This window comes from Dreissena polymorpha, chromosome 9, assembly GCF_020536995.1.
Source record: "Dreissena polymorpha isolate Duluth1 chromosome 9, UMN_Dpol_1.0, whole genome shotgun sequence".
NCBI classification, from domain to species: domain Eukaryota; kingdom Metazoa; phylum Mollusca; class Bivalvia; order Myida; family Dreissenidae; genus Dreissena; species Dreissena polymorpha.
The window spans coordinates 71,918,663-71,936,034 of NC_068363.1; the positions used below are offsets into that span (position 1 = coordinate 71,918,663).

At 37.0% G+C, this 17,372-nt stretch overlaps 2 protein-coding genes across 2 annotated transcripts; both read left to right on the forward strand.

Annotated features, from left to right (window-relative positions):
- Window positions 1–2,427: 2,427 nt before the first annotated feature.
- Window positions 2,428–8,061, forward strand: LOC127846158 (heat shock 70 kDa protein 12A-like). The gene is made up of 6 exons (XM_052377334.1): window positions 2,428–2,439; window positions 2,723–2,951; window positions 3,771–3,943; window positions 5,719–5,937; window positions 6,529–6,673; window positions 6,983–8,061. Exons 1-6 carry the CDS (start codon window positions 2,428–2,430, stop codon window positions 8,059–8,061), a joined length of 1,857 nt encoding a protein of 618 aa, XP_052233294.1.
- A 3,616-nt stretch (window positions 8,062–11,677) lies between these two features.
- Window positions 11,678–17,372, forward strand: LOC127846159 (heat shock 70 kDa protein 12B-like). Its single transcript, XM_052377336.1, has 5 exons — window positions 11,678–11,799; window positions 12,235–12,466; window positions 13,190–13,325; window positions 16,133–16,738; window positions 17,365–17,372. The coding sequence occupies exons 1-5, from the start codon at window positions 11,678–11,680 to the stop codon at window positions 17,370–17,372; spliced, it is 1,104 nt and encodes a 367-aa protein (XP_052233296.1).

Consider the following 17,372-nt stretch of genomic DNA (forward strand, 5'->3'; position numbering starts at 1 on the left):
CATGTATTCTTTTCAACAACATGCGATTTATAAGTATTTATGCCTAGTGGACTAGATCCCATCCTGCAAAATTGGATCAATTTATTTCCAAAATTATGGATGTCTAGTATATTTATTTCTATATTTATATCATGCGGCGTCTCATCTGGGTCTTCGCTGTTTGCCAAGGCCTTTTTCTGGACGCTAGGCATAAATGGTTTAATGAACATAGAAGAGAAAAAAAAGAAAATTCAGACATAATATCAGGGGAGAAATTATGTTCTTTTCCACTTCTTGTATAAAAGACAATCAACTATAAGCATCCAAATTAACAGAAATATTGACCAATAGTCCTAGGTCGATAAGACCTCATTTAATACCCGAAACTTAGACAAATGTGTTCGTACTTTGTCATCATAGAAGTAATCATACTTCATTGATCATAACTGGATTTTACAGCAACACATTTAGTCGGGAAAGTAATTGAATACGTCAAGATGTATATAAAGTAAAAGGAGCGTGACAACTTAAATTTGTCTGAGCTAGTTTTATCGATGATTAACGTTTTCATAGTTTTACCAGAAATCGTTGTGAGTTTAACCCATTTTTGCCTAGCGTCAAGAAAAAAGGCCTTGGCAAACAGATGCGGCGTCTCATCTGGGTCTGCGCTGTTTGCTTAAAGGAATTTCTGTAAGAAATATTCTAAATATAGAAATAAATATACTAGACATCCCTAATTTTGGAAATAAATTAATCCAATTTAGAAGGATGGGAGAGTCCACTAGGCTTAAATGGGTTAAACAGATCTTCGGTCAATTAGGTATAACAAAAGTGATTCATCATCCTAATCGACATTAAAAAAACGAGATCGAGTCAGTGAGCACTGGTTTGACATTGCGAGATATTGTTAAGGAGGTTATTTGCGATGTCTGTATGGGTCGCGTTCTGAGAAAACTGGACAAAATGCATGTTCGTAAAGTGTCGTCCCAGATTAGCCTGTGCAGTCCGCACAGGCTAATCAGGGATGACACTTTCCGCCAAAATTTGATTTTTGCTAAGAAGAGACTTCATTTAAACGAAAAATGTCATAAAAGCGGAAAGTGTCGTTCCTGATGAGCCTGTGCGGACTGCACAGGCTAATCTGGGACGACACTTTACGCACATGCATTATGCCCAATTTTCTCAGAACACGACTCATATTTAGATGAGTATAGTTATATTTCTATTCTAACATATACGAATTTGTCTAATGATATATCTAACATTCTATGCAATTTAAAGTGAGTCGCCACTACAAGTACAGAGTGTTTACGTATTGAATTTTACACACCTGGGGCCGTTTCACAAACGATCGTACTACATTGTTAACTTCGAGAGAATTTTGTAATCTTAATAAGTAGACGAACTAGCTCGCTATTCTCGTCAATAGAGATGGCAATGTAATTAATTAAGTACTGAAAATTTATAAACATATGATATGGACTTTAGCAATTATGCATCTTCGTAAAATGTACCGTATCGTAAATGTGTATTTCAATGTTTATTGAAACGGTCCCCAGTAGTTCATCCGTGCAGCTTCAAGTACAAAATTTCATGAAAAAGAGTTCCCTTCCTACTCTCCCATCCATATTTAAAAAAAGACATGAACGGGAAACAAGAAAATATTATATTTTTGGCCTTGTGCTAATACATGTGTTTCATTAGGCACTAAGCACGTTCGAATATTTCCTTTCATAGGGAAAGATGCCCTTTGAAATGCCGTGATGAATTTTATGTTGACTGGTTTTTTTTCAAGACTTCGAACTTCGATAATTTTCAAACTTTGTCTGAACTTAAAACATTAACTAATAAGTTAACTTTACAACAATATGCCTTCATTTATATTTGCTAAATGCTGATATCGATTATCAAAATTAGCTGCAAACAAATGTTCGTGGTTATGCGGACAAAATAAACAACTTCCAAACAAGATAAAGTGACATAAATCAAAGTAACACGATTGGGATAATGAACTATCAATTGTAAGCTATTTCACATTGGAATGGCGATTTCTGTGGATATCGATATAAATATACACGAACACATACATACACATATATATGTAAACGTCAAATGACATGTGCGTCAAGTGAAGCTCAAGACGAGCTTGTGGCAATCGCAGACTTAAGACCAATTTGCGCATGACGCGGGTCAAATAGTATTGTCTTATATCGGCGGAATGTCCGCTTGTAGCAATGTCAAGCTGAGTTTAGTGGCATGCCGTATGCTTATTAAAAATTAGAAGATTTGGCACTTACCCGTTCTTAATACCTCTGAGATCAATACACTTAGAGATTATATTTGATCCCTTCAGGTTTTTAAAACAAACAATATACATATGTAAATTCAAGAGTATGTAATTCATTGATTATTTTGTTGTGTATGTCCAGGATAGAAAAGTATACGGATATGCCGAAAAAGGTAACTGAAAGCAGTGTCATACATGTATATAAATCTGTTATAATCCGACACAACTTTAAATGCGCAATATAAACTAAAAGACTATAATTACGAACATGGAAACAATGTTGCTAGTCTTGAAGATATATGTACTAATCTTTAAGAACTTTCTTTTAAAAATCAACAAAAAACAAATATGTTTGCTTGTTTAATGGCGTAAAAAGCATGATTAACTAATCACACCTGAATCTGATTCTTTTAATCGCTTCAATCATTCCATTTTTTATAATAATCTTGTCTTCAGAAGCTCCCGACGTTGCATCGTCTCAAGACGACGCTTCCGGCGCTCAACGAGAAACGCCCTGTGATCGAGAAACAGAACACCGCATTCAACTTTACATCGCATCAGCCCGCAGTGTTCATGCAAGATGAAAACTCATTTACATACGTGGCCGCCATTGAAATCGGCACTTCTTATTCCGGGTATGCGTACGCACCCCGTAAGGATGGAAAGTTAATTGCCAAGGACATTGGTAAGGACATTTTATATCCACCAGGAATCAAAACGTTGCTACATGTGTAGTAGCATGTGTTCCGAATTTCTCTGCCTGTTTCTTCAATTAGTTTTTGACAATGTATTTCATTAACCAGTCCTCGTACTTGTATAACTTTACATTAACTTATTATTCAATTAATTCGAAGACGAAGCTAAAATATGAAGTAATCTGTTTAATATGTGCAAACGTGCTTGCCACCAAGTTTGTTGATACCTTGTTCTATTTTATATTTTAAATTAAGTGCGAAAAGGAAAAGTAACAGCTAATCTAATAATGACCACTTGCGTTTACATCATGCATTATTCTGAATAAATTAAAAAATGTGAGTGGTCGGTGACAGTCATACCACGTATCCTCAAAATATAAACCATAAGGCAAAACCCTTACGGAGTGAAATATAAAGGCACAAGTAAACTGCATGACATGAATGTGCAAAATTGCTTGCCACCAAGTTGACATCATGTGTATATTTTATGTTAAATATAAGTGCGAAACCGAAAACCAACAGTTCATCTACAAAAGACCAATTGCTATATTAGCCTGTATCATTCTGAATAACTTTAATAATGTAGGTGGTCTATGACAGTCAGACCAAGTATCCTCGAAATATCAAACATTATGTAAAACAATTCTGGCGGTAACTCTTGCGGGCAATCGCAGCACTTTGATTACCAGTGCTTTCAAAATCTGTTACTATGATAGCGTTATTCTTTGATTTGTTTTGCAATTGCAAATATCAAAATACTTGTTTCAATATTTAATGGACAGTTATGAACCAAGCCTGGCTGCACACAGATAAGTCACTCGAAACGCTACGGACACCATCGTGTTTGCTGCTGAACGAGAAAAAGGAGTTCGAGGCTTATGGATACGACGCCGAACGCATGTATATAGAGTTGATTAAAGAGGGAAGAGACAAGACCGGGTACTACTTTCGCAGATTCCGACCTAAATTAATCGGAGTAAAGGTAATACGGCCGTGTATTTCTTTAAATTCTTATTTTACTAGCCAGAACATTATGACAATTCAATCACGAGACCAACCTCATCTTTAAATTGAGCATGTTCACCACAAGGCAAGTAAGTACATGTATAAATATTGAATAATGAGCGTAAGGTTAAACCATTCTTGTACATTTGAATTTTTTAAGTTGGGAATTATTTTTTTAAGCACCCTGAATATTTAAATGTAAAGCGCCTTCAGGCATTCGTCTACAAGCGTTTATGACCCTAACCGGTTGTAAAATGCATGATCAGTGTAGACCAGATAAGCGCAACAGGGACGTTTTCTGGTAAAATAGCATTGTTAGATGAACTGTCCTAAACTTAAGAGTTATTAATTATAGACGAAAACCCTCATGTCTGAAAATATGGTCACGAAAAATAATTAGTTTTGCTGAAAACGGGCGTGTCCAAAAATTGAGAGTGTCAGAAAACTTTATAAACTTAAAAGTAATCACTACCGTTTTCAATCGTCAAGTCAAATATCCTTGCATTATTTTACCATGACATAACGTTGGTACCTAATATTTCCCAATCGGACTTGACTTTTAAATATTCATCTATTCCCATCACCCATCTATTTCATGCAACATAACTAGAATTTACTTAAGGGCGTGTGAAACATGTCAATGTTATCTCTGTAATGGTTCAATAACACACTTTTTGATATAAAGGCCCAACAAACGCCGCGTGTTGAGCGTCTTTCCGACAATCTTTTAAAGGGGCCTTTTCACAGAATTTGGCATGTATTGTAGTTTGTCTTTAAATGCTTTATATTGATAAATGTAAACATTGGATCTAAAAAGCTCCAGTAAAAAAACAAGAATACAATTTAAAAAAAAGTAACCCTCAACAGGGCTCTAACCACTGACCCCTGGAGTCTTGGAGTAAAAGTCTACCGCGCAGACCACTCGGCCATCCGTACTACTACAATAAGGGATGTATTTTATACTTTATATGAGCAATCCTCGTAGTTTCACAAACTATAACGACAACAACAGAACTCTCCAAAGTATGAAATCATTTCGCGTTGCAACGCTTTATAATTTTCAGGTTTTTAAACCGTCAAAATATGCATATAATTGATATTTTAGAGCATGGTAAATGTTCAGTATTACTGTTTCCTCACAAATATTATAACTACAACGAAAATTTGCGAATCTGAAACAAACTTTTTTAATGTTGTCAATTTACCAAAAAGTGAAAAGGCCCCTTTAACTGTGTGTATATTGTTAAATGACAATAACAGTTTAAACTATTCGACTTTTGTTGCACTCGAATTAAGAAAGTGTATGAGCCGCGCTCTGTGAAAAGGTGGTTTAATGCATGTGCGTAAAGTGTCGTCCCAGATTAGCCTGTGCAGTCCGCACTGGCTAATCAGGGACGACAATTTTCGCTTTTATGATATTTTTTGCTTGAAGAAAGTCTCTTCTTTAGAAAAAAAATAGTTTAGGCAGAAAATTTCTTCCCTAATTAGCCTGTTCGGACAGCACAGGCTAATCTAGAATGTCACTTTACGCACATGCATTAAACCCCCTTTTCACAGAGCACGGCTCGTATATTCTATTTAATAACATTGCTCACTGCCTGATCTGTAACCGGCATTTTGAAACCGCCTCCATTTGGAAACAAAGTTTATGTGTTTCTTTTGTACGACGCACACTGTGTATGTAACACGTAACGAGAAATCGAATAACTATTATATGTAATAAACTCAAATCATTCTCTGATTGATGTACAGGACCTTCGCGGCGACTCCCACATCACTGATGAGAACGGGAAGACGATGTCCGCCATGAAGGTGTTCACTTTCGCCATCCGGTACCTGAAGAGCCAGCTCCTGAACGATCTCTGTCTGAGGGGAATCGACGCCGAGGCGGAAGACATCCGGTGGGTGGTGACAGTGGCCGGCTTCACGGACGAACTCACCAAGCAGTTCATGAGGAAAGCTGCGTGTCAAGTAAAGTATTTATTGTCGATTTAGTCCGCAGATTATATTATATTTTCATTTGTCAGATATTGTTATTACTTGACGTCCTACTGCTGTATCTTGAGTAAATTGAGTAATATCAGAACTTTCGTAAAGCGCGTACAGTTTAATATATATTCTGTTCGGAGCTATTTATTGCTTTCGTGCTCTCGAACACCTTATTTCTAACTAAACTGACAGACAACATACAAGTAAACTAGACCAAATTGTCATCCATAAGAACTGATGCCATTTCATTATGAATTGAATTATTTTTGCTTGACAGGGGCTAAAGATATGCCCAATTCTATCGGGTGATAGTAACTATAAAATTTCAGTTGAAATATCGCATATGCTAAATGCACATTTGGCATTGTAAACTTTCAAAGAACGGTACACTTAGCTATTTGATAGAACACATAACACGCTGGTTAAATCCTTCGTTGTTTCGTAAAAATACATGGAGCAACCGAAATTAAGGGTTACCATGTTCTCATTTTGAATTTGTCTCAATTTCTACATTACCTCTATTGATTTGAATAACACGTGCACGTTTTAATACTTTCACTGTGGTGTTACCAGGCCGGTCTCCCGGATGCGAAGGTTATGCTGTGCCTGGAACCGGAAGCAGCCTCCTTGTTCTGTCAGCACATGCCCTCGAACGCTCTCTCGGAGAAGCTGCCCATATTTAAATCCGGTACTAAGTACGTCCTCGCCGATATAGGAGGTGCGTACATATAGATCAATGTAGATTTAATCATAATGTGTTTTTTGGATGATGTCAATGCTTTTGTGTATGATGTAATTGTTTATGTTGTTATTGTTATTGTAGTAGTAGTAGTAGTAGCTGTTGTTGTTGTTGTTGTAGATGATGATGATGATGATGATGATGATGATGATGATGATGATGATGATGATGATGATGATGATGATGATGATGATAATGATGATAATGATGATGATGATGACGATTAAGATTACGATGATGATGATGAGAAGTAGGAGGATTGTATGAATGATTCAATTTATTTTCCAGGCGGCCTTACTGATATTGCGATGCACGAGAAGCGCCGCGAGAGTCTGCGAGAAGTGAGCCGCGGTCTGGGAACCAAACTGGGAGCCGGGGCCGTGGACAATATCTTTGTACAGTTTCTGTACAAGCTTTTAGGGGACAAGATTGCGGACGAATTTGTTAACACATACAGGAAGGAGTTTCTTGGAATGATGCGAGATTTCGAGCATCAGAAGAAGACGGTGACTCCCCTTGCTACATCTTGCCTGGAACTGAAGGTCCCACCGTGTTTACATGTGCTTTGTCAGAAGGCGCAGTATAATGACAACTTATCAAACGTCGTGTTTCGTTCGGTATATAAAGGTCATGTAAAATATACCACTAATAGGTTTGTTATAGACGCCGTTGTCAGCAACGAGTTCTTTAGAGCGATCACCAAGGAGATGGCCAAGGTAATCAATCACTCACTCACGGCGTTGAAAACGAGCAAAGACATTCACATTCTCGTGCTTACTGGTGGCTTCGCAGAATCTGCAGTTGTTCAGGAGATAATGCACCAGGAACTGGTAGGAAAATCACAAATCAAGCAAATTATTGTCCCGCCGGACGCAGATGTGGCGGTGCTGAAAGGTGCCGTCATTTACGGAAACAATCCAAGCGGCATTTCGTGTCGCGTTAACCGTCACACCATTGGGATTCGGATCGCACGGTTATACAACCCGGAAATGCACCCAATAGAAAAGAGACAGGTGCTTAACGGAGGCGTGGAGTATATCTTAGACGTTTTCTCGCCGTTTTTGACAATCGGGACCCGTGTTCCAGTGGGATTCGTCTCTCACCAGGCGCTTACAACAACCGAACCGTTCCAGAAGTCAATAGAAATTGACCTCTACGAGTCGTCGGAACTGTCACATAATTTTGTGACCGAAGAAGGCTGCATCCCGATGGGAAAGCTAGACTTCCCGATCCCGGATCCCTCTGTAGAGGCGAGGACTGTATTTGTTGACGTAATCCTCGGAGGCACAGAGTTAAACGTTATAGTGTTGGACAAGAAATCAAATATTCAAAACAAGTACCATTATCCGCCTCTGAAACAGAAGTGAATGCGCTGGTAAACAGTGTATTAGGACAAAACGGGTGGTCATTGCATAAACAGTGATTTAATATAATATAAGAGACATGTCTCATATCTGACAGTGTTGTATTGTTAATTATTTACTGTATGGTTTCACAACTACGAGCTTGAAGCACGGTGCTATTGTGTTAGTTATTTAGTTTCACAATGTGTCGTACAGAACGACGTACACATTTGTAAAATTCGACATTAAACTTGATTTTAAACAGAAACCGTTTAAATATTGGCCATGCTCTGTGAAAAGGGGGTTTCATGAGCGAAAAGTGTCGTCCACTTTCCGCTTTTATGATATTTTATGTTTTAAGAAAGTCTCTCCTTAGCACAAATCCGGTTAAGGCGGAAAGTGTCGTCCCTGATTAGCCTGTGAGGACTGCACATGCTAATCTTGGACGACAATTTACGCACATGCATTAAACCCCCTTTTCACAGAGCACGGCTCATATATTTTGTAACGTTAACGTTCGCCGTTGACCATGACCCAATCCAGCAAAGGTTCAATGCAATATTGAAGAAAACCATATAATTTTATATTTAATAACTGTAGTATTTACCCCATCTGTTATTTTACATGAATTTTTGATAAAAATGAATCTTGTATTTTAAGTTACAGTAACATTGGCGCGCCTAAAGCATGTCGTATGTAATACTAGCAAAAACTACATATATGTTGCATAACAATTGCTCCTTTTGTTCCCGGGTTATTGAGAAAATACACATTTTCCATAGTTACGTGAACTTTACAATGCCATCTTACCCATAAGGATAGCCAAGCGGAGTGTGAAGTTTGAATAGAATGTATTTAAGTCCGAGGTACTGTGATGTATTTTTGAGATATTAAGCGGGTATCAATTTTCTTAGTTTTAGTGAACAGTGACCTTTCTTTGACCTCATGTATTCCTTATGCATCTATAGCAAGTCTTAGGTATACGGTATCCATACGGATTTATTAATTTCCATTGATAAGCTCCCTTGTTCATGAGTTAAAGGGGCCTTTTCACAGATTTTTGCATGTTTTGAAGTTTAGAAAAAAAAGGTCTTGGCAATCAGCGTAGATCCAGCTGAGACGCCGCATGATGCGGCGTCTCATCAGGGTCTGCGCTGTTTGCTTAAAGGAATTTCTCTAAGAAATACTCTAAATATAGAAATAAATGTACTAGACATCCCTAATTTTGGAAATAAATTGATCCAATTTAGAGGGATAGGAGAGTCCACTGGGCATAAATGGGTTAAGGATTTATGTACGAAGCCTTATAACAACAACTTAATTTGTTCTTGACAAAGTCAGCATAGTCTATTTCGCTTTTATAAAGAAACGGTGACCTTGACCTTGGTCCCACGCATTCCATTTGGAAACCCATTGGGGTCTTCATACAAGGCCTCTACATATTTATCAAATGATCCCAATTTGAAACGCATGCACCTGTCTATTTAGCTAAGGCGCAAAATAAAAAAAAAATGTCCTTTATTTGTCAAATTTAAAAAAGAGTTACCTAGCTTGAACAAATGTGGTAATTTCAGTATTGGAACTTATTTAAAATTTTGAACGAAAATCGTTAAGACATTCCTATCAAAATAGCTTCCACAAAAACTGTAAAACTTCTATATTGTGAACAAGCCCATTTATTAAGTATAAAAAGCCTATATGACAAATTTCAAACGTGTTACAAAAATGTGTATATGGGATCATTTCAATGAAAGTAATACATTCGGACCGTGCTCTGTGAAACGGGGGTTTAATGCATGTGCGTATAGTGTCGTCCCAGATTAGCCTGTGCAGTCCGCACAGGCTAATCAGGAACGACTCTTTCCGCTTTTATGATATTTTTGGTTTAAAGAAAGTCTCTTCTTTTCAAAAATTAAGTTTAGGCGGAAAGTGTCGTCCCTGATTAGCCTAAGCGGAGTGCACAGGCTAATCTAGGAGGACACTTCACGAACATGCGTTAAACCCCATTTTCACAGAGCGCGGTTCATGTTTAAAGTTTGACTGAGATCCATCAAGTCATTTCTGAGGGACTTACTTACTCAAACACTTAAAAACCTTTCTCAGACGCCGTCGCAAACACCGACGCTGATGCCGGGGCGAGTAGAATAGTTTGAAATTTCTTCGAAAGGTCGAGCTAAAATGATACAAAGTCTTGGAGATTGTTGAACATCAATAAAGCTGTTGCCTGACTATATATATATTTGTAAGATATGTATAACTAAACACCGATCTTTTGTATAAAATCATAAAGATAAATTTAATACGAAAGACCAATTTTAATGCCACTCACACATCTGAAATCGCGATATTTTTCAAGATAAAAGAAAGTTAACTTGACTAGTAGATTAACTTTCGAAACAGTTATAATACTATTTTAAAATCAATACTCTTAAACGTAAGTTGTTACGCACAGAATGCCGAATAACGAAGAGTGAAAATTAATCCAAATGATTCATAAATAGCCACTATGGATTTAAAAAAGTCATTCCATTGATTTTTATGATTCGGATAATGCAATTAATCCATAAAACAGATTAGACTTCGTTGTCAAAATGGACTGTTAACAGAGATATAAACACTGCTAGGTATGTACTATTTTCTTTTTACATTTTCGATCTTTTTGATCTTTTTTTGCATTGTACTGGTTGTCAATGGTTTTTATATATTTGTATGGTACCATGCATTATATTTACTTTCAACATACAGACAACACTAGGAAAAATGGCGCAGTTAAATAATAATGGTGAACTATTTCGCCATGCGAAAAAATCTGTTTGTTTGTTTTTTGTTATGTTTACTCCCGTGGTTTATTCTCGATCTTGCATATATATGTTTACAGCAGTCAATATTCCATTTGCAATTTACACTGAAATGTAAGTATAAAACGTATCAGCCAGAATGCTGACAAATCACTACCTTAAATAATTATGTAAATAAATTATATTTAGCATTATACACTCTGAACCCACAAGAGATTATATCCAATTAGGGCGGCTATGAACTGCTATTTAAGGTATCACCTTATTATATTAACCGTGCTCTGTGCAAAGGGGTTTTGATGCATGTGCATACAGCGTCTTCCCGGGTGAGCCTGTGCAGTCTGCACAGGCTTATCAGGGACGACACTACACTTTATGGTATTTTTTGTTTACATAAAGTCTCTTCTTATAAAAAAATCCAGTTAAGGCGGAAAGTGTCTTCCCTGATTAGCCTGTGTAGACTGAACAGAATAATCTGAGAAGACACTTTACGCACATACATTAAACCCCATTTTCACAGAGTACGGCCAATATGTACTGTCAATCAACAACGACTGTTCAATCGTAAATAAAGTAAGATTTAGAAAATCTTTGAAAACTTGAATTGGCCTTTTTAAATAGAACCCTGCATGAATAGAATTTAATTGTATTTTAATTTAATCCTCAGTTTTTCCAAAATAAAGCAAGGATGGTCATTTTAAATGAAACACATTCATTTACCCCCATTTGATAAATGCTCTATCTATAATACAACGTTTGTTTGTATTTTGCACAAAAAACCTCAACGTTCTTACACTTGTCCATATCCAAAGATCTGATGCAATACCGCCGCACCGTCGAGAATGAGCGTAACGAGCAGCATCAAGTCACGTGCCAGCGTGGCAACAGTTCCGGACGCGAGTTTCACGATGGTGGCGGCATTAGACGTCGGTACCGCATATTCCGGATACGCGTATGCTTACAGGTATGCTTCAGATGGTTTCTATTATCATAAATTTCGTGGTAATTAATGCATAATACAACAGTATACTGAATTATAATCGGAACACCCTGCTTTGATATTTAATGCTACTGAATTTTTATACAATTAGAAACATAACTATACAGGAAGAGCAAAACAAAGCATAATGCAGTGTGTTACCTTTGGAAATGACAACAAAAGATCTATACACAAAGATTCATGTCTTATTTATAAAACAGAAGACACATAGTTTAAACATATAAGCCTCCGGTGGTTAGATTAGCAGAATATTCCACCTTACACAATAACTTTCCATTGTCATTTTCATTCACTCGGATAATTTATTTCCATGACAAACCGGGTTGCCCTCTAAACCGAACTGTGATGGTGCCGAATATACACATGATTCCGCTGAATTGTTTAATTGCAACATTTTAGGAAAGAGATGGACGAAGGCATGGACAATGTGATTGTCAACAACCCATGGTCGAGCGCCGACAAGTCGACCACAACCTACAAGACCCCCACTCAACTCCTACTGAACGAGAAACGCGAGTTTGAAGCGTTTGGGTACGAAGCCCAGAAGAGGTACGCGGAGCTGCACCAACAAGGGCGCCATGAGAGATGCTTCTATTTTAAGAAGTTCCGGTCTAAAATTGCGTCCGGTCAGGTACGCTCAATGATCTCTTAATTAATATCTTTCGTTTCAGAATACGAATTTTACTTGCATATGAAACAAATGCCTTGATAATCTGTTTATAAGAGGGGTAGCTAAATTGTAATATTATTGTGAAAATAACAATACTTAGAACCATTGATTTCAAATTTATATGCATTATTTATTTGCAAACATTACAACTGCGTGATGATCTGTTCAGTTTTTTCGTACCACTATTAGACGATTGTTTTACATACATCTTTTTTGTTGTTTTTCAAATGAGACGATAATGATTTATCTTTAATTACATCGCTTCATACACAGGTTATAAAATCATCCCAAACAATAAAAGACGAAACCGGGAAATCTGTTCCAGCTATGCGTATATTTGCAATCACTTTTCGATACCTCAAAGGGCACCTGTTGAACGCATTGCGCATGCGCGGAAAAGAGGTGACGACCGAGGATATTAAGTGGGTGGTCACAGTTCCCGCCATGTGGAATGACGTCAGCAAACAGTTCATACGAAAAGCGGCCATAGAGGTACACATATGTGTAGACGTCCGTTCTTAATTTATAATAATTGTAGATCACAGCTTGTCGTCAGATAACCCATCAGACAACGTCTAAACATGCATAAAGACTGCTCCTGATGAAGTATTTTGTTCTTTTATATCATTATACCTTGCACGTTCGTCTAATTATAAAATATATGTTCCGCACCGTGAAATTCAGGCTGGGATCCCCGGTGAGGCGCTTCGATTGGCCCTCGAGTCTGAAGTGGCCTCGGTATACTGTCAGAACATGAAAGGCGTCGGAAAACTGCCCATACACTCGCCGGGATGCACATACGTGGTTGCTGATATTGGAGGTACATGTTTTGGATACGTGTACAGGTATCAACATGTTTATTGATGCCTACTAGCAATCGCTCGAATTTGTTATATACGGCATTCACAACTCCTTCCAAAGATAGTTTCTTTATCAACTTGAACAGTTGTTGATATGTAGGCTATGTGCGCACTACATACATAACTTTAATGCATACCGGTAGTTTAATTTTGTGTACAACATTTTGGGGGGACAATTTAATTTAACCGGTACGTTAAAAGGTACGTTAAAAAGTTCTATACTGAGTCGCTCGCGAGTAATGCTAAAATGCCTTTATCGGCCATAAAATGCAAACAGTTTAAAACTTCAATTAATAACAAAGTTATTAAATAGAACGATATCAAAATAAAACTGCGTGCACTCGTTTCACGAATAGAATTACTGTTGGTGACACTTAACCATGGGATTAGTTTTTCGACTAGATTTTTTTTTAAAGAGAACGGCTCATACACACACCTCATTGAAATTACTTGGCATGCAGTTAAGAAAAGTTTACTTGTAAAACAGGAATCCCCAAACAGTTGTCTGATAGTAACTTAGCTGAATACATTTTCGGAATAAGTACTAACAAGTATAAGATACGTTCTACGCCTTCGATCAACCGTGTCAACAATTGTCGCAATGGGCATCGCTGTCTCGATGTTTTGATGATCAAATAATAAAACGTTTTATAGTGCATTTATATCGAGGGCTGCTGACTCAAAACCCATGCTTTTTTCGTTGACTAAAAGAATGAAAATGGCGGGCGACTTTTGTTTATCATGCGTAGCAACCGAGTTCGCACCTGCTTTATGTGTCTGACATGCACAGTACTTATAAAATCAAAGTACTGACAGTACTGGTGTGACGATGCTTTTGAAGAGGATTGATATAAAAGCATCTATTTAAATTTATCTACATCACCACAATTGTGCATGTGGGTAAGAAAATTTTGGGTAGAAAACAAATGGGTACGAAAATTTTGGGTAAAAAAAATATGCAAAAAAAATTGGGTACGAAAAAAGATTTGGTTACGAAAAATGTGGGTAGGAAAAAAAATTGGGTACGAAAAAAATTTGGGTACGAGCAAAAAATTGGGTACGAAAAAAATTGGGTACGAAAAAACTTGGGTACAAAAATGTAGGGTACAAAAAAACATTGGGGGTACGGGAAGTAGTACCCGTGGGGAACTTGATCCATTCAGCGAAACTGGGAGGCGGGTTACATTCTCGATCAAATATAACAAGAAATATCTTCAAAAAAGTATTCGACGTGTATTTTCTTTACCACTTATTTAAAAAAAAACGTTCTGTTACAGAAAAACGTTTGTGGGTTATAACATTACGTTTCAGCATATAAATTCAAAAATTGACATGCTTTTTAATTACACCATGCTCTTTAATTTCACATGTATATCATACCAAACTTTATATTTCGTTGTTTCCTTTCCTTAGTTAATGATGCTATGTGTACGGACGTGATTTCACATGCCCATGTGCATGAACATATAATTTGTCTCTTTTGATTATTATTTTTTCTCTTATTAAATAAGCTTAGGCATGTTTGTTCGTTAAGTACGGCAATAATTTCATGATGATTCCCGAAAGTAGGTATGAGAACATAGTCGTAAGAGCACTTGAATACGTGAGTTCGCCCATGAACACATGGTAAGGTTAACTAAATCTCCTCGATATGACCTAATATGTGTTTAAAACAGCAAACAATATCCAACAAACGAATGAATATCAAACATAGTATGCGCACTGATGTGGCTCAGTAATTTCTGTTTGAAAAGTTTATTAAATATGCAAAATGAGAAAGCACGTATAAGAGCGAGTTTCACAGATGTCAAATGGCTATTATGCTGTTTATATACCATAGTCGCTACAACGTTTACAAATGGCAAGGTTCGAAATAATTCGTTTTCTGTACACTCATGATCGCGTTGAAAGTTAATTATAATTCTCAATTTATTTACTGAATCACGACAAATGTCAAATACAATACAGAAAATGCATAGTTGTTTCATTGATCTATAAACATATAATGGATTGAATATATAGAGGATATTTGTTGGATCCGGTGGTTTATCGATTTTAATTCACGAGTGATCATAGAAAATAATATTTTCACGAGTGGCGCAGCCACGAGTGAAAATATATGTTTTCTATGATCACGAGTGAATTAAAGTCGATAATCCACCGAATCCAACAAATTTTCTTTTTATTTAATGCATTTTTCACAGTTTATATACATTGTTCAAGAGTTTAACTAACGAATTTTGCTGGGATAATGACGTCATTTCGTCAAAAAAATGACGTTATTTCACAGTAAACAATGAAAATTATCGATAATTCTCACTGATAATTTTCACTGTTTGAAACAGTGAAATTATCAGTTTAAATTCACTGATATTTCTCTATAAACCACCGGAAAGCATTAAATAAAACTGATTTAAACTTAACGTTTTCAAACTATTATTAAATCTTTTTCCCAGAATATGCTGTCCTATTTATAGCTGAGCTTCCTATACCTTTATCAATGATAATCAGCGAGGTATGCCGATTAGAAAAATCGAGCTATCTCAATCGGACTGGCTCGGTCTTTTACATAGGTCGCTATTGTGAAGAATTTTTTCATGGTATGATAACTTAGACGAGCTGATTCGCAGCATCGTCAAATAGCGTACCGGTACAGTTCAGTCTACCTTTTTGTTTATTTCAAACCCTTTGCAAACAATTATTTCCGAGTCTACAAGTAAGATTCCCTTTCTTGCTGAACTAACCAGTCAACTTACAATTTTTTCAGGGGGCATTACTGATATTGTGTTGCACCAAAAGCGTACCGATGGGCGTCTGAAGGAAATGAACAAAGGCGGGGGCTGTTTGGTTGGTTCCAGTCATGTGGAAAACTCTTTCCTTCAATTCCTTGTGCGTATATTTGGGGCACCAGCCGTTCGCGAATTTCTGGACGAATGTCAGATCGAAGTGATTGATATACTGAAACAATTCGAAATGGCGAAAAAGGGAATGATCTCAGACCAGGCCAAGCCGTTGTCAATTGGAATCCCGGTGGGCCTGGAGAGAATATGCAGGAAGAAAAACCACGGTGAAGATCTCTCGGTGATAGTACAAAGATCAATGTACAGGGATAAGGCAAAACTGGCGGATAATACTTTACACATTGATGTAACAATTTGCAGGGAATTTTTCAACTCGGCTTGTTTAGAAATAGCAAAATGTATACGCAATGTCCTCCTGGACCACAATGCCAAGGAGTGTACCATGTTAATCCTTGTCGGTGGCATGGCATCATCAACCATCGTCCAGGATATACTAAAACAAGAACTGGAATCGAAAACGAAGATCCAAAGAATCATTGTTCCACCTGAACCGGAATTAGCCGTTCTCAAAGGTGCTGTTATGTTCGGACACCAACCCAGATGTATCTTCCAAAGGGTGATACGATACACATACGGACTTAGAAAAGCAAAATTGTTTAATCCCGATATTCATCCTGAAGATCGGTTAGTCACTTTGCATGACATTGACTTCATCACGGACATGTTTTGTCCTTTCATTTCCGCCGGGTCCCGCGCACCAGTTGGTTTTATGTCCTACGATTCTCTGACCTCAATTGAACCCTTTCAGAAAATTATAGAAATCGATGTCTATTTCTCCACCGAACTAAACCCAACCTACGTCACGGACAAGAACTGCTGGTTGCTAGGGAAAATAGAATACCAGGTACCGAACCCATCAAAGGAAGAGCGGACAATCTATATAGAATTCATATTTGGAGATACGGAATTATTCATTAACATAACTGATAGAAAAACTGCATCTAAATTCAAAAACACCTTCCCTGAAATAGAAAAATGACTTTCAAAGTCATTTTTTAATGATTTGTTTATGTTTAATAAATAACCTCTAGACTAAATACTTCCTTATCATGGAATAATATTTTCCATAAATGTTTATAATAAACAGAATGAAAGAGGTTTCTTCTATACCTAATGATAAACTATGACATTTCTGCAGTGAAATAA

Bases quoted from the DNA above. Each gene is read 5' to 3' on its own strand.
- LOC127846159 (XM_052377336.1), top strand. From the start codon at position 11,678: ATGAGCGTAACGAGCAGCATCAAGTCACGTGCCAGCGTGGCAACAGTT. The intron at 11,800-12,234 runs GTATGCTTCAGA...GCAACATTTTAG, and splicing joins GGATACGCGTATGCTTACAG to GAAAGAGATGGACGAAGGCA. The intron at 13,326-16,132 runs GTACATGTTTTG...CAATTTTTTCAG, and splicing joins CGTGGTTGCTGATATTGGAG to GGGGCATTACTGATATTGTG.
- LOC127846158 (XM_052377334.1), top strand. The intron at 3,944-5,718 runs GTAATACGGCCG...ATTGATGTACAG, and splicing joins CTAAATTAATCGGAGTAAAG to GACCTTCGCGGCGACTCCCA. The intron at 5,938-6,528 runs GTAAAGTATTTA...TGGTGTTACCAG, and splicing joins TGAGGAAAGCTGCGTGTCAA to GCCGGTCTCCCGGATGCGAA.